Below are 24,870 nucleotides of genomic sequence, written 5' to 3' on the forward strand. Positions count from 1 at the left end.
TATAGATATATTGATGTAGGTTCAGCAAAAAAATTACACAAGCTAAGTTAGGGTGAAATAGTTTTCATTTCAAACAACTTAAGGGGGACCAGTACGTTGTGGTGGAACTTCAAGCACTATGTTGGACCATCTGGAGAGTCAGGCCCTCAAAGTCTGCGTGGAGCTGGAAAGACGAGGTCTACCCTACTGCGGCGGCCCTGGGAAAATACATGATGATGGCGGCATGATTTGGATAGAGCAGGTCATCACTCGATGAGGACAACGTCCAGCTGGAAGAAGACGTGCAGGTAGGCCTGTCACAATATGAGATAAATTGACTTATCGCACATTATCTGAAATCGAGTGCAATCATTTTTGCCGCTGCGATATTCATTTTACATACAAATGACTGTCATACCTATTTCGAAGGCACAATGTTCGGTTTCAGTTTGGGAACATTTGGGCTTTAAGCCGAATGAGGGCGGAGAACCAATCGATGTGAACGAGCAGGTGCGTCAACCTTTTGTGGCAGTGGCAACACCGCTAAGCTAAAATCTCACATAAAACAACAAACATCTGCCCAGTCCTTCAACCTGAACTACTATCTGTTCCTCCGGACTGCTCGATCGCCTCTTTTCTCGGGCCGCTCCGTCTCTCGCTGCAGCCACGGAGCGCGTTGGCCTTGCAAACCACTCCGGCTGCCGCGCCCCGCTTTCCCGCTTGACACACTTTCTCCAACGCGACCGCATTGCCTGATGCTCCGACTCTAATGTCTAACTATTCTGACAAATAAAACGTTCTTTGTTCTGTTGATGACCACGATGGTGTTCAGCCAATGGAGCGCTCCAACGCCAAATATTTCTATTCATCTGTGTGATTGCTATTGTATGTTGTACTATTTGTTTATAATAATAATATAAATATACACCTTTTGTAGATATGTAGTAAAAATAGTTTTATCTCATTTCTTTCAACATGCTGTTGCAGATGAGGAACTAAAGAGTTGGTGGAAATTCTCATCTCATTTTTTCCCAATTCGTCTTATGCAAATAAGGTGGCCTGTGAAATAGTCTTAACTATTTCCTCCTTTGATATGTTTTTTAAAGGTTTTGCTACCTTCTTTAAATATATAGTAGTTTTTTATTTTTCTATTGCAAAACATAAAAAGTCAAGCAACCCAAAAACGTCTACGTGTCTTAAGCTACAGTTCAGTTGTGATGAAAGAGGCATCCCAGAATGTCCCTCATCAGCAAAAGCAGAAGTTAGAGAAAACCTCACATCTGATATTCATCTGTATTCTCTCTATTTCCACATTTCTCCGTATGTTTCCCACGTTTCAAACTGTCTCTTGACACAAAGCAGAAGCGTTTCTCAGAAGTGGACGTGAGGATGGGACAGACTTTGTTTGGTGTGTTGGGGCTTTGCTGTGAGTACTTTCTCTGTTTTAGTTTGTTTATAGTTGTCAAAGATACAACTTTTTAAATGCCAGAAGTTAATGGTTTCTGTCAGTTTGATGACGCATGATGTTTCTCACTTTATTTTAGTGCTGAATATTCTCTACTGTGGACACGCTCAAGGTTTTTATACAACATACATACTTTCTTTTGATATATTCCATCAAGACGATTCCACACCTGCTATCTCTATTTTACATTTAATATTTCTGTCCTCTTTAGTTAAGTCATGATGAAAGAAGACAAGACAAGATTAATTCTTTGCATGTTGTGTTTGTTTCTAGATGCTTTGCTGCATATTGAGCCAAACCGATCCACTTTATTTACTAAAGAGACCGTTACCTTCATATGTGACCCAGGGGACGCAAAGGACACTTACTGGTCTTACTTATTCAGGAGGAATGGTGCTCCAATTACCACCCAGACACAATTAAATAGATATAAATTATCACCTCTATCTAAAGGAAATAGTGGTGTATATCAGTGTGTCGCTCATCACAAGATCACTCCCTTCGTTACAAGAGCAAGTAATAAAGTCTCTCTAACTGTATCAGGTAAGAGATCAAAGTTTTACCATCACGATGAGTTCATTAAAGCACTTTTATAATAATGAGACATGTTGATTTAATAAACCTGTTTGATGAACTGCTAATGTAATATAATGTAGTGATCATTAATACATGTAACTAGTGTAAGAGAAAGTTGACTGATGCTATTTAATTAGATGAGCTTTGTTTACAGTTTTTCTCAGTCGCTTTGGTGTTTAAGGCATTAGTTCCTTGCTTATGCAAGGAACTAATGCCTTGATGTTTTGAGGGATAAGACTATTCAACAGAGAACCATCTACTGTATTTTGATTAACATGACATGAGCAATTGAAAATGTGGAAAAAATCCTAACTCCTTCAGGTTAATTTATGATGAATACAAGAAGGAAGACAAAATGAATTCTTTGCATGTTTGTTTCTAGATGCTTTGCTGCATATTGAGCCAAACTGGTCCCCGTTATTTACTGGAGAGACTGTTGCCTTCATATGTGACCCAGGGGACGGAAACGACACTGACTGGTCTTACTTATTCAGGAGGAATGGTTATACATTTACCACAGAGAGACACAACAGATATACATCACCATCTCTATCTAAAGGAGATAGTGGTGAATATCAGTGTGTTGCTCATCACAAGTTCCCTCCCTACGTTACAAGAGAAAGTAATAAAGTCTCTCTAACTGTATCAGGTAAGTTTTACCATCACGACAAGTTCATTAAAAGCACTTTTATAATAATGAGACATTTGGTTTAATAAACCTGTTTAATGAAGTGCTAATGTAAAATAGAATATTTGAAATGTAAGATTATGTTTGAAGACAATGTACCCAAACATCTGTTTAACAGAGTTGAAGACAGATAAGAAGATGGAGGACATCAGCAATGAAAATAATCCACCAAGGACTCATCATAACACGTCTTTATTCTGTGAAACCTCTTTCCAACAGATGTCCCTCGGCCTGTCCTCACATTGTCTCCATCCTGGACAAGTCCTGGAGGCTCAGTGACTCTGACCTGCAGTGTTGAACCTCCGTCTGTAGGATGGAGGTTCTTCTGGTATCAGGCCGCTCACAAACTGTCACTCGATTCCTACACCTATAAGCTTCTACCTGGTAACACCACTGGGACTGAACAGGATTCCTACATTCTTCATGGACAGACACACACAGCAGGATATGCATGCAGAGCTGAAAGAGGAGATCCTGTGTTTTACACTTCGTATAGTGGTATGAAGTTTGTCTGGTCTGGAGGTGAGTTTGTTCAGACTTTTATATTCTTGCACAAGTGAATAAATGTACTTTTTGTGTTGACATTGTTTGTCCTGTGTGTCTCCTTATGATGTGTCTTCAGGTGTGAATCCCGCAGCGTCTCTCACAGTGAGTCCTCACAGACTGCAGCACTTCAGCACAGAGTCACTGACACTGAGCTGTGAGGGAACCTCTACTGAGTGGAGAGTGATGTGGATGGATGAAGACTGCATCACGCTCTCCTGTTCTGACATGTGGAAAATGACTGGATCCACATGCAACACCGACACTGCAGCGATGAGTGGAGTGTACTGGTGTGAGTCTGAAACACAGTTCAGCAATGCAGTCAACATCACCATACACAGTGAGTTTCTATCCATGTAAAGGTTTTTATATCCGGTATTTACACATCTTATTATAGAGTGCTGACAGTTTTAAGGTGACTTCATGATGAGATTAACTCAATATGTATTTTAACGATTCAACAATCTTAGTTTATTGCAGTATCATTTCTCTGTATTGTCCAACAAGTCTTCTGGTTTACTTTCCTCTTTATGACCATTGACATCCACCATTTACTATAATCCAGGAGGAGCTGTAGAGTTATCTGGCTCCAGTTTTTACCTTTCAGATCATTCTGTAGCTCACTGCCACTAAGTGGACATTTTTCTCCCGACATATTGAGCATTAATTAAAGATGTAACTGTGAGCATGAACGTCACCAAAGGGCCGTCTCTTTCATCCAGGAAATGCAGCTATTCACTCAGCTGCTGTATGAATGTGAATAACAAATGTACACTATAAATGTCTTCTCGTCATTGTACGTCAGCTTGTTTGACTTCCTGTCCTCTGGTCTCTTTACAGGTGGTGATGTCATCCTGGTGAGTCCTGTCCGTCCTGTGACTGAAGGACATTCGGTCACTCTTGGCTGCAAGTTGAGGACAGAAAACCTTCTTTATAATGTGGATTTCTATAAAAATGACAAACTCATCCCAAATCCTAGCAGAGGGGAGCTGCTTATCTCTGCAGTCAAAGAGTCAGATGAAGGTTTTTATAAATGTAGTGGAAGTAAATCACCTCAAGGTTTGGAGAATGTGACCTCGGCAGCGAGCTGGTTGTCAGTAAAATGTGAGTAGGAGTTTTGTAACACGTGTTACAGTCTGAGTTAGCTTCTAATTCAGTGAAACATTTTCTATCTTAAAATAAACGTCTTGTTTGTGAGAGACAATATAGTTTTTAAAAGGTTTATGTTCAGTAAAAACACATAATATTAAAAATGTAAAATGACCAGCAGTGAAAAGTGAATGATGTGATCAAGGGGTCATGTTTGTTTATTTGAGAGTATGTGTTGTACTTCTTGAGTACTACAAGACATTAGTACCAATGTTTTTACTAGCTTTTATTTCGTTTGAAGTATGTTTATCTGGCTCTGTGGCACTCTGAGATCTGCTGATGAAGAGTGTGTTATAAATAATATGTATTATTATTACTCGTGTATCTATTCATGGTTGATGTGTGCTTGTGTGTAGATCCTGAAGAAACAGCTTCAAGCTCTGTGTTTCCTGTGCTGTTGGTTGTTGGTCTGATTTCTGGAGTTTTACTTATTCTCGTGCTGCTGTTTCTGCGTCGCTACAGAAAGTCAAAAGGTGAGATCTTTTTCTAGACTGATTTCAGTGAAATGAGTCAGAGGTGTCGTTGTTGCGCAGGGGTAAAGAGGGTGCACTGGGAACTGCAAGGTTGGTGGTTCGAGCCCTTGCTGCCGCTGTGTCCCTAAGCAAGACACCGAACCCCTAATTGCTCCCCAGGCAAAAATGTAAAAAGCCATTGGTTAAAAATGTCGCTTTGGATAAAAGCGTCAGCTAAATGACCTGTAATGTAAAAGTCACAGATTTTATTACATACACTCATTAATTATTAAAACCATTTTCTTCCAGGTTCACGCGTCAGCAGGTTGGTCAAAGCCTCTTTTCTCACTCTGAACATGGCAGCAGGACTTTACATGTTCCTCATTAAATCCTCTGTGTTTACCATGTTTTGGACCCGCAAGGTCTCAGAGGACCAATCAGAGCCCAGCTACAGACCACATGATCAACCAGGGTGATACTCAAGACGGACATTACGCTCCTCTTCAACCTGGTCAGCATTAAATTCTGATTTATTTAAAATTGTATTCTTAACTTTTTGCAAACTTTTCCATTTCTGGTTATCTGTTTGAGAAGATTATACAACTCATACAAAGTGGTCCAAATGATTGATATGACCTTGTCTTTATCCTCACCGATCTGCAGGTGATTCTTGTCTCTATGAAATGATCGAAGGCTCTGAAGAACCTAAACATGGTGCAGTATATCCCGTGTGTTCATCACACAGATGTTTTGTAGGCCTGCAGGGCTTTAATAAAGGAGAATAAAGTGTCTCTTCATGCATTTATCTGGTGCTTCTAACAGGAACGGATGATGAACCAGACGAGAACATTTACGCAAATGTGACGATGGAAACAGCTGCAGGTACAGTCAAGTACAACAAACCATGTAGTACAATCTGCGTGTACTTCTGTATTACTACCAGCAGTCAGCAAAGGTCAAACACAAAACGTACACCTGTTACTCTTAAATAACCTTTAATCTCTTTTCCTTCTTTTTTCAGATGGATAAAAACATCTGCATGGACAGAACCAGGGGAACGGATGATGACATGAAAAACCACATCTTTGTCTTTTTGAGTAATTATTGTGTGAACTTCTTTCCTTTATATGAGAGTATTTTCTAGTTAACCCATCAGCAGATCATTTAAAGGAAATGCATCATATGTCTTTAAAAGTTTTACTGAAAAAAGCAGATTATTATACTTACTAAAATGTTGGTGTTGAGTGTTTAATGTACATATCGTGTAAATGTATAATTTTTTCTCTTCAGTCACTTTGTTTTTAAAGCTTTTTTGAATGAAGTCTTGTTTGAAAAGCAGAAAAAAGCAGTATGACGTCTTTGAGCTTCAGTACGTTGGTGATATTATTCAATATGAAGTTGTCTTTTATTTCTGATTAATAAAAGCTTTACACATTTAGTTAATGAAAAAACAAACAAATATGTAATAATTCAAATTATTGTATTATATTAGCAATATTCTTATTAAAGTATACATACCTCATGTTGCCATTCTGTACGCTGAGTTTTAGTAGCCTATAGATTAATTTAACATACATACCTGTGTTATGTCCCCCGACTTGACTCCGCCCCCTCCTGAGAAGAGGGCGGGGGTAATAATCTCTCAGGTGATTCACCTGGAGCTGAGAGACATCAGGCGATTAGTGGGCTAGATAAAGGCTCCCTGACCAGGTGCTCTGGGGTTCTCTTCTCTTCGTGGAGAACAAGCGGACCTTCTGTAATTGTATTTACTGAGGTTCAAACCTTACGCACGCCTTGTTTATCTCCGTTGTTCCGCCTTTGCCAAGGCTACATTTGTGTGTTACGCCTGTGCATCACTTGGCACAATAGGCAGGCCGTAACACCATGGTTATAATTATTCATAAGTATGCAGTGTCATAAATACATCTATGTACAGGGTGAGGATTTCAACATGCAGCATTTCTTGATGAATATTTGTAAAGGGAAATCTTGTACCTGTTTTAGAAAATTATTCATGCGTATGCAGTGTCATAACTACATATCTGACGTTCATAACAAACCAAACTGTTTAAAAATTGGTTTAATATTGAGCAAGTTATGGTTATTTGAATAGTACGGACGTTCTAGACTCTGCTGTAACACATCTAGCTAGCTATCGCTAGCTATATATATATATATATATATATATATATATATATATATATACATATATATATATATATATGTATGTATGTATATATATATATGTATGTATATATATATATGTATGTATATATATATATGTATGTATATATATGTATGTATGTATATATATATATGTATGTATATATATATATGTATGTATATATATATATGTATGTATATATATATATGTATGTATATATATATATATGTATGTATATATATATATGTATGTATATATATATATATGTATGTATATATATATATATATATGTATGTATATATATATATATGTATGTATATATATATATATGTATATATATATATATATGTATATATATATATATGTGTATATATATATATATATATATATATATATATATATATATATATATATAAATAATGTCTCTATGGACACGCTGTCCTCACTTCTAAAACTAACCGTAACTCTTGACTAGCGCCGTTGTAGTTTTACCTCTTTTAACTGCATTTGAGGTAAGGAATTACTGACAGAATGGCAGAATGAACAACCAAAAAAAGAGAAAACGCCTCCCTTCTTAAGAGGGATTTCTGTCATGTCAAGCTCGAACAGGACACATACGCAGACTGGATTGGTGGGGAGAACAAAGAACAGTTTATTTACGTAGATCCAAAAATAACGAAAAAACACCAATAGTCCGAAACATTCTGGTTTCTGGCGCTGGGGTTTGGGTTTGGTGGGGAGGAATCCAGCAGGGTTAAATACCCCCCTGGTCGGGAACTGGAGACAGGTGTGTAATTGGCAGCAGCTGAGCGTCCTCAAGGTCCACGGCCCGTTGTCATGACTACTGGAAAAACATCAACAGACGGCCGCGCACACCAACAACTTGATCACGGCGTGGCTGTCGTAAACATCTCAGCTTTGCTACCATCACAAGATGAAATCACATCATATGTCTTAATCTCTGCACCTCCAGTCGCTACATAGAAAAAATATATTGGGGTTGAAATGAGTAAGACTTTATTTAAGTGTCCCCCGGCATATATTTCACTCCCGTGTGTTTACATGCTGGAATAACAAGCTACGGATTTGACAATAGAATGTGACATGGTGATTGGTTATGAAACACCATCTGCTCTGTTTTGCGTGGATACAAATGTGTCTTCTCTTCCCCACTTTGTCAAATCACAGGCGCTCTAATGATACAAAACAATAACTAGGACAAGGGGGCCCTCTACAGGGGCCTGTTTCAATAAGGAGGTTCAACCAACTCTGAGTTAAAACTTGAACTCTGAGTTGACTTACCCTGAGATGGGAAACTCTGAGTTTTCGGTTACAGAACAGCTGAAATGAGTTAGTTCAATCAACTCTGAGTTGACCTACTCTGAGTTAAGCGCGTGCACCACAACTATAAAAAGCCATTATCAATGGAGCGCAGAGTCACCATGGCAACAGCGCCAGACAAAAAGAGTTCTTCATATTTTTCACCAGCAGAACTGGATGTGCTTATGCAAGCATATGGAGAGTACGAACATATATTTTAAAAAAAAAGCAACACGGCTGCAGCGGCGAAGGACAGAGAGTTAGCTTGGGAGAAAATAGCTGCTTGAGTCAATGCGTAAGTTTACATTTGAATTACTGTTATACAGTGTTGTGTGTAATTAATTTCTATGTAATCTAAAAACTGTAATTTAATTCCGTAATTTAAAGTAAAATCTGATGTAATTGCATTAAATGCTGCATAAACTATAAAGCAATTCTGTATAAAACAATAGTGGATTTAACATCAAATTTTAAAATATATTTTTTCAAGAATAATTCATGCAATTGTATAATGTTTATTTGAAAGCATTAAAAGTGCAGTTTCTTGTCTCTCCTTGTATTGTTCAAGTGGTTGAGGTTGATATGGGATTTAGAAAGTAATTAGTAATAAGTAGACCAATACTTTCTAGAGATAGTCATTATTACATTAATCTAATTACACTGTTGAAGAAGCCAGTTGTAGTTAGTAATATAAGTGACTTGCCCAACTGTCATAATATCAGAAGTGAAACTGGAAGAACAGTGTGTTATTCAACCTAATTTTAATTTTCATGTAGGTGCAATCCTGCAGGCATTAAAAGAACATGGCAGCAGCTGAAAATGAAATATAAAAACATAATTCAATCAGGTAAGGCTTGAACATATCATGGTTGTAGTCTACCTGACTTTACAAACATTTGACATATAAATAACTAAATAGCATCCAGTGTCTAGCAGTGCAGCAGCATTTTTGACATGGGTCTAAATGTTCATTCTCATTTGACTACTCAGCCAACAGAAAGAAGGCAGAGGCTCGCAAAACGGGGGGAGGACCTGCACCACCACCTCTGACAAATGCAGAGGAGATGGCCCTGAGCCTGAATGCTGGAAGGCCAATGGCTGAGGGAATTCCTGGAGGGACTTCATCAGAGCCAGTCACTCCAGAAGATTTAAGTGCCTTCATAAAATGTAAGAGGTCTACCTATGTGTTGTGTTTTTATATAGGCTATTTGTGATATTTCCATTTATTTTACTTTGGGGTGGGTTTTTCGTTGGTCCCAACAGATTATGATGGTAAAATTAGTCTTTTGGAGCCTCCTGTCCCAACAGAACCACAGGCAGTTGTAAGTAGCCTACTCAATACACCAGAAATTATTACAAATAGTGTTATAAAGTGTACTCAAATGCTCATCTTCACAGGATGATGGGGATGAAGAAACAGTTTCTGCTGCCACAGAGATGCCTACAGAGGTAATGTTAATATTATGTGTCTATCAAACAATCTACACATTCACATTTCTTCACCTTTTTTATGTGGAGTAGCCTATAGAATCTAAGTTTAAATCTAAGTATAAACAGGTATTTGTATCTCTCCCCAGAGTGTGGAAGAACAGCAAGAGGATGGTCCATCAACTTCTGGTGCACAGATGAACACAGTTCAGTGATTTTTTTTTTTCAGTAAATGCCACAGTTTAATATTGTAGAATTTTAGAACTACATGATGTAACTGTAATCTACTGTATTTTCAGTTGCCAGTTAAGGAGTTATATAGACTTCTTCTTATTAAAAAGATAGAAAAAAACAGCAAAGAACTTGTATACTTGGACCGCCAGATCCAAAAGGCAGATCTGGAAATTGAGATTCTGCAACTAAAGCTAGAGGTGAGTGCATGGTCACAGGTGAATTCTAAGTATTGAAAATATATTAAATTCTATTTTTTTTTTTTTATGTTTAGGAAATAAAGAACACCATATAAATTGCTGTGATTTTGTGTTTATTCATTTTTATTTTATTTTGTGGTTGGTTGGTTGTGGTGGTGGATATAATGTGTATTAATCTGTGAAGACATTTCGGCATATCATATCCCGGACTACCCTTCCCTCCTGGAAATCTGCCGGGTTGATGGGGTCTTCCTCTGGGTCTTGTATTTGTAGGGCAGGGTGTTGCTCCCCTCTAATTATGGCAATATTATGGAGAACAACACATGCCACAATAATGTCGCAGGCCCTTTCAGGGGTTACCCTGAGGTGACGTAGGCACTGGAAACGTGCTTTCAACAGGCCTATGGTCATCTCCACCCGGGCTCTCGTCCTGCAGTGTGCCACATTGAAGCGGCGCTGGGGGCCTGGTTCAGGTTCTCGGTAAGGGGTAATTAGTGTTGGTCGGCATGGGTAACCCCTATCTCCCAGCAGAAAGCCATCAATCTCTCCTGTAAGAAAGTTCACATTGCTTTAGAGCTGCATAGAAGTTCCCCAGTAAGTGTGTAGTGCATACATTGAAATACATGCATTTACTTACCAGTTTCCAGTCTGTTGCTCAGCGTTGACTCACGATACATTCGTGAGTCATGAACAGAACCGGGCCACTTGGGCTCCACATTTGTAATGAGATGTGCAGCATCACATATGATCTTGACAATGCAAAGAATGAGACATGTTATAGTATTGTGATGTAGTCTTTGACCATTAGAAACAGTAGGCTTTCAGTGTACCTGCACATTAATACTGTGGATGGACCTCCTGTTGACATAGTCCGCTTCATTTTCGGAAGGTGCAATGATGGGAATATGTGTGCCATCAATGCATCCAACCACATTCGGAAATCCTAAAAGGAATTCTATTATTAGTTTACTTCCAGGGGTCGCAGCAATATGCTCCTAACTGAACGTCATTTATCAGGTTAGCCTCATTTAAACCGATTTATACATCACTGACCTGCAATCCTGTGAAACTCCTCTTTGATGGCTCTCACGGGTTTGTGCCCAGGAAACAGCACAAAAATTCGGAGAAAGCGCTTAAGAGCGAGGCACACTTTCCTTACAACTCTGCAAACAGTAGCCTTACTGGTATGTTCTGCATCCCCAATGTTATACAAAATCCTCTCCCGACGTAAATGCAACTCCCTACGGATTAATGCAGCCTCTTCATCCACAGGATCGTCCATAAAAGGACATGCCATTTCATTCACTTGATTTGATGCGCTCTGCGTGACTGAAATGTGCGCAATGAATGAATACCGAAAGAATGAATGAGGTGATTAAATACCACTTCCTCTTTAAAAAAGGGGAGGAGACGAAATAAACTCTGGGTTTCCCGAAGAAAACCTGCTCCCGACCAGGTTAGGTTCACAGAGTAAGTTGCCATGGTAACTGACTCGGAGTATAAGTTACCTCTCTTTCTGAAACAGGCTTGACTTACTCTGCTTTCTCAGGTTTAACATACCTCCCATTCTGAAACAGAAAACTCAGAGTTTCCCTCATTTCAGGGTTAACATACTCAGAGTTTTCACTTAACCTCCTTTCTGAAACAGGCCCCTGGTGTTGTCTCTCTCTGGTGGGAGTTTGAAGGAAGGAAAGTAACAAATAGTCCCGCATGTCTCCACTAGAGGACAGTGTGTGTCCACGCAGCTGCAGCGAGGTGTTTACCTGTAAGAGTTGTTTCATTCTGACACAGTGAACAGAAATATAGCGACTGAGCTTCATGGAATTCCTGTTTTTGCCCGTAAGACCTTTTGGGGACATTGAGTTGTAGGAATTAAGGGTCCATAAAAGTGTAAAGACGGGAGCTCGAGGTGTCAGGGGCCCGTTGGTCTCTAGTCCAGATTTTTACTACACTGCTTTACACACGTGGATGAAAGTCAAGACAACAACTTACATACAACCAACAAACACTCAATTTTACTCAAGTGGCTTTTTTTTATCTAACAGCATCCGCCACCAACCTGCTTCTGAGGTTCAATGGAGACCGAAGCAGAAGGTTGTGACGGGTAGTGTTGGGTCTGAGAACAGGTGCCATATTGGTACCGGTTCCTATACGACCCGTCCGCCCCCCCAAAGTATTAAACCGAGGTTGTAGCGTTGTTCCTTCCGTGTGGATTGGCATTAAACTGCGTTGAGCTGCAGACACGTGACTTCATTTCCTTATGAATGACAGGAGGTCGTTTGATTTTTTTCGTCTTTATGTTACGGAGCAAAGCGTTAACTAAATATATAATCAATAAATTCAGTCACACGGTAGAAAAACGATAAGCTCTCGTGCTTAATGCAGCTCTGTGTTGCACCTGCTGCAATAATGACGTCAACACATCGAGACAAACAAGAGGCTTCAATATAACATAAATGCTTTTCAATATATGTTTCAATATATATGTTACGTATCTTTAGTTCAGTTAATATATCGCTCGTCCGAAGCTGTAGTTTAAAGCCAAGTGTCATTTATGTAATATTATTTACAGTATTGTTCAAACAGTTAATATATTGCTCATAGTTTGAAGTTAAAAGTCCAAAGCTGAAGTTTAAAGACAGAGTGTTATTTAAATAACATTAATTATATTTACAGGATTGTTGAAACGGTTAATATAAAAAATAAAAAGAATCAATTAATCGTTGGTTCAGGACCCTTTTGGGCTTCGGATATTGTTTTAAAAGTATTGGTTTAGATTAAATTAGAAAGAATTTTTTTTTTTAAACGTTATCATACATCACAGAGTCTGACACCTCTGTAGAACCCTGGTGAGAATGTGGTCACGTCACACCACACGACCAGCAGCAACACCTCTTTTTGTGTGTGTGAAAGGGAACGAGAAATGTCAGCCTGAGAAGCCTTGTGGTTCTTCTTCTCACACTCTGTCTGCAGAGTTTTCTCAAAGCACAATGTATCAAAACGGTTTATTTCATTTCACCCTTTTGTTTTGTTAGATTTCTTTTATTTTGCCTTTTTATTTTTAAAATCTGCGTCACAAGAATCGATTCTTTTGTGAAAACATTCAGCTGTGAGGTGTTTGTTGGAGTTTGAGCATTAAAGTCTAAATTACTTTTGATACCGGGGGATTCGTACAGATTCATAAGAAGGCGGTTTATGTGTTTATCATATTGCACTGGAGTTTATTGAGTGTCACCTCGAGTAGTTACATCATCCTAGCACTGTGTATCACTGAGGTGTATAATTGTATTTCTATTTATCTGTGTGATTGCTATTGTATGTTGTACCATTTATTTATAATAATAATAATATAAATGTACACCGTGTAGAAATGTAGTAAAAATAGTTTTATCTCATTTCTCGCAACCTGCTGTTGCAGATGAGGAACTAAAGAGTTTCTCCAATTCGTCTTATGCAAATAAGGTGGCCTGTGAAATAGTCTTAACTATTTCCTCTTTTGATATTTGTTTTAAACGTTTTGCTAACTTCTCTAAAAAACGTTACACGTCTTAGGCTACAGTTCAGTTGTGATGAAAGAGGCATCCCAGAATGCCCCTCATCAGCATCACCTCACATCTGATATTCATCTGTATTCTCTGCATTTCCACATTTCTCCGCATGTTACTGTTAAGGGTTCGGGAAAGCCCTCGAAGGAGGCCTCACTCCTTTGTTCTCGTCCCGACCGGAAACGATGAATCAAAAGAGTCAACTTGCTCAAATTCAAAATTCAAAAAGTATTTAATAACTAAACAAAGTCATAAGGAATACAGTTACAAAGTGAAATGCAATGCGAACACTGAAATATTTCGCGAAATAGAGAATTCTCCGACCAAGTCTAAAGTGACTTATCAAAGCGGCTGCAGGAAAATTCTAACAGTCCTTTACCCGCTTTGGTCATTTGAACACTCCTGAGGGGTGTCTTCTTGGGTGCATTTGAATGTTGAATGTTTGAATGTTGAATTGACTTCTAATTCAAACGTGTCTCCTCCTGGATTGTCCCTTTCCCATCGAGGTGTGAAGCTGCAGCTGTAGCCGAGAGACCTCCTCTGTCCTATCATTCCCTCACATTCCAATACATTCAATGTAGGTACATTTGGCTGTTTGCCTCAATGAGTGAATTTAACAAAGCATGCACAGTTCATGTGGTCCAATACTCAAGACATTTGCCTCAATCGGCCGTCTTACATTCAGTTGCTCATCTACTGTGGCGCAGGGGTTAGAGAGGGTGTGCTGGGAACCACAAGGTTGTTGGTTCAATTCCAGGCTGCCCCATGTTCCATGTTGAAGTGTCCCTGAGCAAGACACCTAATCCCTAATTGCTCCCTGGGCAAAAATGTGAAAAAGCCACGGGTTTAAAGTGTAATGTAAGTCGCTTTGGATAAAAGCGTCTGCTAAATGACCTGTAATGTAACAAGGTAATGACAGGAGAAAAAACTCCCAAAAAAACCCTCTTTGGGAGAAATTTGGGAGAAATCCATAAAGGACGGCAATTAGCATCCGTTTACAGGTTTTAACATCACATTGTGACAGAATGTTAATGTTTACAGTGTTAATATGATTTACATGACTCTGACTTGTGTTTGATTCATATTGCATTCACTTCATCTAACATGCTAATGTAATAACTAATATCTAATAACACACAAACTACAATTCTAACACTAAATAAACCTTACTACATGTATTATAATGTCCACCACTAGGGGTGCACTTCTTGCTTAAATCCCTAACATTTCCCACATTTCAAACTGTCTCTTGATAAGAAGCAGAAGCAATTCTCAGAAGTGGACGTGAGGATGGGACACACTTTGTTTGGTGTGTTGGGGCTTTTCTGTGAGTAAATCATACTTTTCATAGGTACTGTCACGGTGTGGGTTTGTTTCCTGTTTTATTTTGTAGTTTCCTGCCCCTTGTGTCCCTGGGTTAACTTAACTTCCTGCCTTGTCCTGTCACCCCCTGTGATTGTCTGATTGTTTCCACCTGTGTCCAATCACCTGCACCTCCCAGTGTATTTAAGCCCCTCGTGCCTGTGTCCTTTGTCGCGTCATTACTGAATGTTGATTGTTCAACCCTGGATCCCTGGATGTCATTCCCCGACTGTCTTGCCTGTTCCTGGTTCCCGTCTGCGGTTTCCCTTTTTTTTAAGTTTGACTATTAAAATCCCTTTTTGTTTCCAAGTCTGCGTTTGAGTCCTGCCTCCACCTACCCGTTCCTGACAGAATGACGCGACCACGTAAGGACTCAGCAGACCTTTTGCCAAATTACGGACCCGATTACCTGGTCGTGAGCAGTCCATTTTGGCAGCGCAAGACTAACCTCATTTTTGGACCTAGGAGCTATCAAAGAGCTTGTCTCGCTTATCGAGACCTCCTCAACCCTAAGAGAAGGAGCAATGTGTCCTTTGTCGCATCATTACTGAATGTTGATTGTTCAACCCTGGATCCCTGGATGTCACTCCCCAACTGTCTTGCCTGTTCCTGGTTCCCGTCTGCGTTTTCCCTTTTTTTGAAGTTTGACTATTAAAATCCCTTTTTGTTTCCAAGTCTGCGTTTGAGTCCTGCCTCCACCTCCCGTTCCTGACAGAATGACGTGACCACGTAAGGACTCAGCAGACCTTTTTCCAAATTACGGACCCGATTACCTGGTTGTGAGCAGTCCATTTTTGCAGCGCAGGACTAACCTCATTTTTGGACCCAGGAGCTATCAAAGAGCTTGTCTCGCGTACCGAGACCTCCTCAACAAAAATACTTTAATTGTCAAAATAAAAATAAAAAATGCAGAGGGTGCAAAAACACGGGTTGTAGCGTGTGTGTGGTACATTGTTGCAAACGCCGCCCCCTGAGTGGAGAGTCCCCACCTCTTCTTACCAAGCCGAGGCCTGCTATGAAAATGTGGAGGCGCCCCCCGCCAAACCAGCAGCGCCATCGAGATCTACAACCATGTGCTCAGGGCTTCATCTCGTGCACTGCACTAATGCACAGGTCCAGCGCATCAGTTCCAAATGGTTTATTTTTGCAGTTTATGGAAGTTGATTCAATTACTACTTTTTAAAATTAAAACATGTTATCAGACATCATAGAGTCTGACACCTCTGTAGAACCCGATAAGCCCTGGTAAGAATGTGGTCATGTGACACCACACAAGCAGCAGCAACACCTTTTTTTGTGTTGTGTGTGTGTGTGAAGGGGAACAAGAAATGTCAGCCCGAGAAGCCTTGTGCTTCTTCTTCTCACACTCTGGCTGGAGAATTATCTCAAAGCACAATGTATCAAAATGGTTCATTACATTTCACCCTTTTGTTTTGTTAGATTTCTTTTATTTTGCCTTTTTCTTTTTTAAATCAGCGTCATAAGAATCGATTCTTTTGTGAAAACATTCAGCTGTGAGGTGTTTGTTGGAGTTATAGCATTAAAGTCACTGTTGACAAAATGTTTGAATTAAATTAGTTCATATATGAATGTTTGATACTGGGTGATTCATACAGATTCATAGGGAGGTGGTTTATGTGATTATCATATTGCACTGGAGTTGTCACAAAGTAGTTACATCATCCTACCACTGCGTATCACTGAGGTGTATAATTGTATTTCTATTTATCTGTGTGATTGCTATTGTATGTTGTACTATCTGGTTATAATAATATAAATATACACCTTGTAGATATGTAGTAAAACTCTCAACATGCTGTTGCAGATGAGGAAATAAAGAGTTGGTGGAAATTCTCATCTCATTTTCTCCAATTTGTCTTATGCAAATAAGGTGGCCTTTTGATATGTGTTTTAAAGGTTTTGCTACGCAGGGGGGCTGGAGACTACCTCTGCCAACTTCAGGCGAGAGAGACAGGGGTAGACCCTGGACTGGTCGCCACAGCTACACAGAGCCAAACGACCATTCACACTCACATTCACATTCACACACCTACGGGCCAATTAGAGTCTCCAATCAACCTGATCCCCAGTGCATGTCTTTGGACTGTGGGAGGAAGCCAGAGAACCCACACAGACATGGGCAGAATATGCAGACTCCACTGGGTGGAGTCAAATCCGGGACCTTCTTACTGTGAGGCGACAGTGCTAACCACCACATCACCGTGCCGCCCCTATTTTTTTATTGCAAAACATAAAGAGAAAAAAGTGTATGTGTCTTAGGCTACAGTTCAGTTGTGCTGAAAGAGGCATCCTAAAATGCCCCTCATCAGCAGAAGCAGAAAATAAATCTGATATTCATCTGTATTCTCTCTATTTCCACATTTCTCTGCATGTTTCAAACGGTCTATTGACACGAAGCGTATCTCAGAAGTGGACGTGAGGATGGGACCCACTTTGTTTGGTGTGTTTGGGCTTTTCTGTGAGTAAATCATAGTTTTCATAGATACAACTTTTTAATTGCCAGAGGTTAATGGTTTCTGTCAGTTTGATGATGCATGATGATGTTTCTCACTTTATTTTAGTGCTGAATATTCTCTACTGTGGACACGCTCAAGGTTTTTATACAACTTTCTTTCTTTTGATATATTCAATCAAGACGATTCAACACCTGCTATCTCTATTTTACATTTAATATTTCTGTCCTCTTTAGTTAATTTATGATGGATAAAATAAAAGATAAATTCTTTGCATGTTGTGTTTGTTTCTAGATGCTTTGCTGCATGTTGAGACAAACTGGTCCCCTTTATTTACTGGAGAGACTGTTACCTTCATATGTGACCCAAGGGACGGAAAGGACACTGACAGGTCTTACTCATTCAGGAGGAATGGTTATGCATTTACCACAGAGAGACCAACTAAATACACATCACCACCTCTATCTAAAGAAGAGGAATATCAGTGTGTTGCTCATCACAAGATCACTCCCTTCGTTACAAGAGAAAGTAATAAAGTCTCTCTAAATCTATCAGGTAAGAGATCAAAGTTTTAAAATCACAACGACTTCATTAAACGACATGTTGATTTAATAAACCTGCCTGATGAAGTGCTAATGTAATATAATGTAGTTATCATTAATACATGTAACTAGTGTAAGAGGGGGTCTACACGGCGCAGGGGTAGAGAGGGTGCACTGGGAACCGCAAGGCAAGGTTGGCGGTTGAAGCCCCGGCAGTGTCCCTGAGCAAGACACCCAACCCCTAACTGCTCCCCGGACAAAAATGTAAAAATGGGTTATAAATGAAAAAGTCGCTTTGGATAAAAACGTCAGCTAAATGGCCTGTAATATAAGAGAAAATTGACACTGATGCCGTTTAATTAGCTGAACTTTGTTTATAAGGATCAATTTTCAAATAATATTAACAAACCATCCCATAGTGTATCCTTATTTACAAATAATGAATTAGTTATTGATTAATTATTGATAACACAAATGTATAAAAAACATCAGCAGAGTGTGGCGCCTCCTTCAGGTGAAATGTACTCATTACTTTGTGAACCTTTTATTATTTATTAAAGGGAGACTTATTGACTGATTTAGTAAAGCAAAGAAGTAACTTACACAAAGACGTGATCCTTTAACTACTGCGTCCTCCTTGTATGAAGGAGAATCAGTGACTCTTTACTGTCGACATTGAGACCAGAGAAAAGAGAAGAATGCTGACTTCTACAAAGACAAAACACTTATTGAAATGGACACAAACCATCAAAACACACATGAAATGATCGTTTCTCTGATGTCTGATGGGAGCTCTTACAAGTGCATTTTTAACAACAAAGAATCTAAAATAGAATATTTGAAATGTAAGATTATGTTTGAAGACAATGTACCCAAACACCTGTTTAACAGAGTTGAAGACAGATAAGAAGATGGAGGACATCAGCAATGAAAATAATCCACCAAGGACTCATCATAACACGTCTTTATTCTGTGAAACCTCTTTCCAACAGATGTCCCTCGGCCTGTCCTCACAGTGTCTCCATCATGGACGAGTCCTGGAGGCTCAGTGACTCTGACCTGCAGTGTTGAACCTCCGTCTGCAGGATGGAGGTTCTTCTGGTATCAGGCTGTTCCAGAACTGCCATTCACCTCCTACACCTATGAGCTTCTACCTGGTAACACCACTGGGACTGAACAGGATTTCTACATTCTTCATGGACAGACACACACGGCAGGATATGCGTGCAGAGCTGGAAGAGGAGATCCTGTGTTTTACACTTCGTATAGTCGTCTGATGTTTGTCTGGTCTGGAGGTGAGTTTGTTCAGACTTTTATATTCTTGCACAAGTGAATAAATGTCCTTTTTGTGTTGACATTGTTTGTCCTGTGTGTGTCTCCTTATGATGTGTCTTCAGGTGTGAATCCAGCAGCGTCTCTCACAGTGAGTCCTCACAGACTGCAGCACTTCAGCACAGAGTCACTGACACTGAGCTGTGAGGGAACCTCTACTGAGTGGAGAGTGATGTGGATGGCTGAAGACGGCATCGCGCTCTCCTGTTCTGACATGTGGAAAATGACTGGATCCACATGCAACACCGACACTAAAGGGAAAAGTGGAGTGTACTGGTGTGAGTCTGAAACACAGTTCAGCAATGCAGTCAACATCACCATACACAGTGAGTTTCTATCCGTTTAAAGGGTTTTATATCCAGTATTTACACATCTTATTATAGAGTGCTGACAGTTTTAAGGTGACTTCATGATGAGATTAACTCAATATGTATTTTAACGATTCAACAATCTTAGTTTGTTGCAGTATCATTTCTCTGTATTGTCCAACAAGTCTTCTGGTTTACTTTCCTCTTTATGACCATTGACATCCACCATTTACTATAATCCAGGAGGAGCTGTAGAGTTATCTGGCTCCAGTTTTTACCTTTCAGATCATTCTGTAGCTCACTGCCACTAAGTGGACATTTGTCTCCCGACATATTGAGCATTAATTAAAGATGTAACTGTGAGCATGAACGTCACCAAAGGGCCGTCTCTTTCATCCAGGAAATGCAGCTATTCGCTCAGCTGCTGTGTAAATGTGAATAACAAATGTAAGCTATAAATGTCTTCTCGTCATTGTACATCAGCTTGTTTGACTTCCTGTCCTCTGGTCTCTTTACAGGTGGTGATGTCATCCTGGTGAGTCCTGTCCGTCCTGTGACTGAAGGACATTCGGTCACTCTTGGCTGCAAGTTGAGGACAGAAAACCTTCTTTATAATGTGGATTTTTATAAAAATGACAAACTCATCCCAAATCCTAGCAGAGGGGAGCTGCTTATCTCTGCAGTCAAAGAGTCAGATGAAGGTTTTTATAAATGTAGTGGAAGTAAATCACCTCAAGGTTTGGAGAATGTGACCTCAGCAGCGAGCTGGTTGTCAGTGAAATGTGAGTACAAGATGTGTAACACGTGTTACAGTCTGAGTTAGAAAATGTTTCACTGAATTAGAAGTTATCTTGAAATAAACGTCTTGTTTATGAGAGACAATATAGTTTTAAAAAGGTTTATGTTCAGTAAAAACACATATTAAAAATGTAACATGACCAGCAGTGAAAGGTGAATAATGTGATCAAGGGTTCATGTTTGTGTATTTCAGTGTATGTGTTGTACTTCTTGAGTACTACAAGACGTTAGTACTGATGTTTTTACTATTTTTTATTTTGTTTTACGTATGTTTATCTGGTTCTGTGGCACTGTGAGATCTGCTGATGAAGTGATGAGGTTATAAATAAAATGTATAATTATTATTATTATTACTTGCAGCATCAAGCTCTGTGTTTCCCGTGCTGTTGGTTGTTGGTCTGGTTTCTGGAGTCTTACTTATTCTCGGCCTGCTGTTTCTGTGTCGCTACAGAAAGTCAAAAGGTGAGACCTTTTCCTTCTGATATTAGACTGAATTCACTGAAATGAGTCAAAGTCACAGATTTTATTACATACATTCATTAATTAATTATTAAAACCTTTTTCTTCCAGGTTCACGCGTCAGCCGGTTGGTACAAGCATCTCTTCTCTCACTCTGAACATGGCAGCAGGACTTTACATGTTCCTCATTAAATCCTCTGTGTTTACTTCATGTTTTTGACCCACAAGGTCTCAGAGGACCAATCAGAGCCCAGCTACAGACCACATGATCAACCAGGGTAAAACTCAAGACAAACATCACGCTTCTCTTCTTTCTGCTCAGCTTTAATCCTGATTTATTTAATAATATATTTCTAACTTTAATGCTATGATTTACATTTCTAGTTATCTGTTTGGGAAGATTCTATAATTCATACAAAGTGGTTCAAATGATTGATATGAACTCGTCTTTATCCTCACTGATCTGCAGGTGATTTCTGGCTCTGAAGAACATTTTGCATTATATCTTGTGTGTTTATCACACAGCTGTTAGAAATACTAAAATCAGATAATTCAACTTCAATGCAAAATTAAATGAGAAATTGTAATTTCAGATGAATCCGGCCTCACATATTCTGTGGTTAAGTTCAAAAAGCCTCAGAAGAAGGGTAGGTGATTTACTTTATATAGTGAGAATCACCTTTGAGATGATTTTGTTCTTCTCAACAAAGGCCTTCATCTCTTCTTTGTGACAGGGGAGCTCGATGAACCAGACGAGAGCCCCGTTTACCCGGATGTGAGGATAAGCATCAGCTGCAGGTACAGTCAACGGCAACACAGCTTCCTATTTAACAGCTGCTACCTGCTCTAGTTTAATACGTTCATACTGTCATCCAACGTGGCCAATGTCAACAATATACACACCCTACATACAAGTACATGACTTCTAGACTTTTTTTAATTGTTGGTCATTTAAACTATTTTTTTCAATAAGACATTAGGACAATATTATGCCGTCATAAAACAAACGGGGATTACACATTTCATTCATTTATATTTATCCATCCATTAATATTCAACTGAGAATGTGGCTTGTGTTTTTAGATGACAACATGACGTATTCCCAGGTTCACCTCCGCACTGAAAAGAAGAACAATGAAGGTAAATAAAGTCCACATCCAGGTATTGACACTTTGCGATGTGAGTTCTGTGTCCATCCAACAGTTTTTAAAAGTTGGAAAATGGGCACCACTGACAAACGTATTTTCATTGGTAGGAAAATCCAGCTGTGTAGCAGAGAAAACTGTTCATTCTTCAAACCAGGAACATCTGGTAATGAAGCCATTCATAAAGCAATTTATTTCACATAGAGTTAAACGTCGTAAAGCACCTTTAAGCTCATTTTAAATAACCGTCATTGGGGTTTTTTCTTTTGTAGATCAATAAAGACGTCAGTGTGGACCAAACAGCCCAACATGAACAACCATCTCTTTAAGATATAAGATGAAGCCTCAAACAGCTACAGACCAGACAGCTTGGTGTACTATGGAAGTCTGTCGTAGTCTCTTTTGGACAGATGAGCTTTGGGTTAAAAAGGAGGATATGGTCTTTTCAGCGTTTCTCCAGATAGGTAGAATCGAAAAAATATCAGATTTTTCGATGGTGTAACATAGAGACATGATACTTCCCCCCGCGGACAGGAGAACCCCTTCATCGTATGGAGCCGTTTCATTATCTGGCCAAACAGTTTTAGGTTTTGTGAGGGGTTTTCATGCACAGGGACACGTATCAAAGTAACGTGCTATATATCTCTTACTAAAATGAATGATCATCAAATAGAGACCCATCAAAATGGGAACTGCTGCTCTGTGACAGATAATTATAGTCTTAGTTCTGAGTGCTACTGAAATTAATTTAAACATTTTAGCTATAGTCTGAAGTAGCATAAAGCCTTCTGCTTACACGCTTTCATCCCTCCAATACTTTTTTCCAGTAAAAGTGGATGAATAGAATTTCACAGTGGGTGTCCCTTTTCTGAGATTGTATATTTTTTTCCCCACAAACTTACCGACGTTTCCAGATGTGAGAAGACATTTATCCATCCATCCATCCATCCATCCATCGTCAAACCGCTTATTCTGCACACAGGGTCGCATAAAAGCTTTAAGACAAACTCCTGCCAGCTTTCTTTATCGTACTGAGAGATCTAAAATGTTATCTATTTGTTACTGAACACAGCTTTGTTATGGAGAACTGAACTTAATTAAAATTCCCATTAAGGGATTTTTATCCTCAAAAAACCCTGCAGATTATCCAATAAAATACACCCTCGAGGGCACTTTATCATTTAATATCATCCACCTTCGCTCATTATTTTAACATGGGCTATTTCTACATGTGATTACTTGAAAAGTGCCCTTTAGATTGATAAATAAGTCACATTCTGCACTTTCCTGACTTAGAGAGAGAGGAACGTGACTCAGCTAAGAACCTTACATTGCTCTTTATGTTTAACTCCTAGAGGTTAAAGTACCGGCCACAGGCAAAACGCTCTGATTTTCCTTTTAGCGGCATAAATATGTTTTACGGTTACAAGCAAATTTTTGTGATTATGTTACATTGTACAATCTAATATATGGTGTGCCTGCGTTTACGGCAAAATTATTATAATGTCTAATTAAAACAACTTTATTACAGTAAGATATTTCTCATATCCTAACCTCAAGATATGACATTTCGGTTCAGGCTCATCTGGTACCTTTTCTTCATTTGAGCATGGATTTGTACCAAACCATCAACCAATGTGAAGAGACAGTTTTATAACAGCAGCTAATTCTGAATTATGCACCATTTGGCTTTTAAAGATGTTCCTCAGAAAAAGAAACAACTCTGTAAAGACCAAAAAGCCAGACAGACTTTTTTGGAGTTGCTTAAGCAAATATGAGCTGGCCAATGAAATGAGCCGACACAATTATCTATGGTCATTAATATGCCATTTTAAATCGAGGCTGGCATTTAATATCAGTATTAAACATACTTTCATGGTTTCATCAGAAAATGCACAATGTCTTCCAAATAGGAGATTACCTGCTTCACTTGTATATACAACCCAATAAATTTATCAGAAATCTGGTAGACTTTTTTTTCTATGAATTTACAGTTAACTACAGTAATGCTTTAGTAACACACCACTAAATCCCATTAATATACTGGCATAGTTACTGAGAAGTCAAAGTGAACAGCTGACAGCTGTTACAGTTGTTGCCCACCAGATGGAAGTGTGCACAAGTTGTGTCTGTCAGTGGAGGTTATATTTATATTTCAATATTATATCATAATATGTCTATGCGACGTCATAACTCATTTTGATTTCATATATTATAATTGTGACTTTAAAACCCCAAAACCTTCACTTCCTGTATCACAATGCCAAATTACCTCGAGTGTTGTTTTCATTGTGTATAAATTAGTTAAAAGCAAATGTCTAAACAAGGTCCTTATTTTTAGTATATTTTAGTAGCCTATATATCATGTCATAATTATCAAATGTTTCAGTTATCAACTCCTAGTCCCATAAATTCACATGTATTCTACATGCTGCCGCTCACACAGCTCGGTTACTTTTCAGCCTATTTATGGACTCGTGCTGCCTTCAGGCTCATTTTGTAATTCTTAAAACCACAAGCAGATGAATGGAGGCCGGGAAAAGGAGCCAAAAGTACGTATCTCCTGAGGTGATGTGACATGTGTTGCATCTACGTGAAGACCAAGGAAGGAACATTCAACGCAGCCGCATATCGTCATTTAATTGTGATATTTAATACCAACATGGCGCACTTTAATCATATCCTGCACGGCCGGTGCTGGATATTCCGA

The 24,870-nt window shown here is 39.1% G+C and overlaps 3 protein-coding genes and 3 long non-coding RNA genes across 7 annotated transcripts; 5 read left to right on the plus strand and 1 right to left on the minus strand.

Annotated features, from left to right (window-relative positions):
• Positions 1-1,295: 1,295 nt before the first annotated feature.
• LOC144386226 (Fc receptor-like protein 3) lies at positions 1,296-3,268 on the plus strand. The gene is made up of 5 exons (XM_078086185.1): positions 1,296-1,405; positions 1,524-1,556; positions 1,718-1,987; positions 2,403-2,669; positions 2,928-3,268. The coding sequence occupies exons 1-5, from the start codon at positions 1,369-1,371 to the stop codon at positions 3,266-3,268; spliced, it is 948 nt and encodes a 315-aa protein (XP_077942311.1). The 5' UTR covers positions 1,296-1,368.
• Positions 3,269-3,336: 68 nt separating this feature from the next.
• Positions 3,337-6,382, plus strand: LOC120828947 (high affinity immunoglobulin gamma Fc receptor I). Its single transcript, XM_078089544.1, has 8 exons — positions 3,337-3,591; positions 4,092-4,355; positions 4,757-4,873; positions 5,162-5,177; positions 5,275-5,363; positions 5,516-5,566; positions 5,675-5,734; positions 5,874-6,382. The coding sequence occupies exons 1-8, from the start codon at positions 3,438-3,440 to the stop codon at positions 5,879-5,881; spliced, it is 759 nt and encodes a 252-aa protein (XP_077945670.1). The 5' UTR covers positions 3,337-3,437; the 3' UTR covers positions 5,882-6,382.
• Positions 6,383-9,603: 3,221 nt separating this feature from the next.
• Positions 9,604-10,201, plus strand: LOC120828709 (uncharacterized). Its single transcript, XR_005713577.2, has 3 exons — positions 9,604-9,658; positions 9,735-9,785; positions 9,914-10,201. It is a non-coding gene; the product is annotated as an uncharacterized LOC120828709 (long non-coding RNA).
• Positions 10,202-10,291: 90 nt separating this feature from the next.
• Positions 10,292-10,930, minus strand: LOC120814933 (uncharacterized). Its single transcript, XR_013452776.1, has 2 exons — positions 10,833-10,930; positions 10,292-10,743 (listed from the first exon to the last, which is right to left on the minus strand). It is a non-coding gene; the product is annotated as an uncharacterized LOC120814933 (long non-coding RNA).
• A 6,464-nt stretch (positions 10,931-17,394) lies between these two features.
• Positions 17,395-21,798, plus strand: LOC144388415 (uncharacterized). 2 transcript variants are annotated; one of them, XR_013452777.1, is made up of 9 exons: positions 17,395-17,581; positions 17,685-17,717; positions 17,871-18,131; positions 19,111-19,413; positions 19,516-19,776; positions 20,277-20,540; positions 20,917-21,293; positions 21,609-21,662; positions 21,750-21,798. XR_013452777.1 is itself a non-coding variant. In XM_078089559.1 (7 exons), exons 1-7 carry the CDS (start codon positions 17,545-17,547, stop codon positions 21,036-21,038), a joined length of 1,281 nt encoding a protein of 426 aa, XP_077945685.1. In that variant the 5' UTR covers positions 17,395-17,544; the 3' UTR covers positions 21,039-21,573. The 2 variants fall into 2 exon arrangements, 1 of the variants encoding a protein (XP_077945685.1); XM_078089559.1 differs by lacking the exons at positions 21,609-21,662; positions 21,750-21,798 and having other exon boundaries at positions 20,917-21,573.
• A 298-nt stretch (positions 21,799-22,096) lies between these two features.
• On the plus strand, positions 22,097-24,124 carry LOC120828818 (uncharacterized). The gene is made up of 3 exons (XR_013452778.1): positions 22,097-22,155; positions 22,271-22,326; positions 22,433-24,124. It is a non-coding gene; the product is annotated as an uncharacterized LOC120828818 (long non-coding RNA).
• Positions 24,125-24,870: the final 746 nt, after the last annotated feature.

Source organism: Gasterosteus aculeatus, chromosome 2 (assembly GCF_964276395.1).
Source record: "Gasterosteus aculeatus chromosome 2, fGasAcu3.hap1.1, whole genome shotgun sequence".
Classification (NCBI taxonomy): Eukaryota; Metazoa; Chordata; class Actinopteri; order Perciformes; family Gasterosteidae; genus Gasterosteus; species Gasterosteus aculeatus.

Bases quoted from the DNA above. Each gene is read 5' to 3' on its own strand.
- LOC120828947 (XM_078089544.1), top strand. From the start codon at position 3,438: ATGTGGATGGATGAAGACTGCATCACGCTCTCCTGTTCTGACATGTGG. The intron at 3,592-4,091 runs GTGAGTTTCTAT...GTCTCTTTACAG, and splicing joins AGTCAACATCACCATACACA to GTGGTGATGTCATCCTGGTG. The intron at 5,364-5,515 runs GTCAGCATTAAA...ACCGATCTGCAG, and splicing joins TTACGCTCCTCTTCAACCTG to GTGATTCTTGTCTCTATGAA.
- LOC144388415 (XM_078089559.1), top strand. From the start codon at position 17,545: ATGGGACCCACTTTGTTTGGTGTGTTTGGGCTTTTCT. The intron at 17,718-17,870 runs GTTTTTATACAA...GTTTGTTTCTAG, and splicing joins CTACTGTGGACACGCTCAAG to ATGCTTTGCTGCATGTTGAG. The intron at 19,777-20,276 runs GTGAGTTTCTAT...GTCTCTTTACAG, and splicing joins AGTCAACATCACCATACACA to GTGGTGATGTCATCCTGGTG.
- LOC144386226 (XM_078086185.1), top strand. From the start codon at position 1,369: ATGGGACAGACTTTGTTTGGTGTGTTGGGGCTTTGCT. The intron at 1,406-1,523 runs GTGAGTACTTTC...ACTTTATTTTAG, and splicing joins TGGTGTGTTGGGGCTTTGCT to TGCTGAATATTCTCTACTGT. The intron at 1,557-1,717 runs GTTTTTATACAA...GTTTGTTTCTAG, and splicing joins CTACTGTGGACACGCTCAAG to ATGCTTTGCTGCATATTGAG.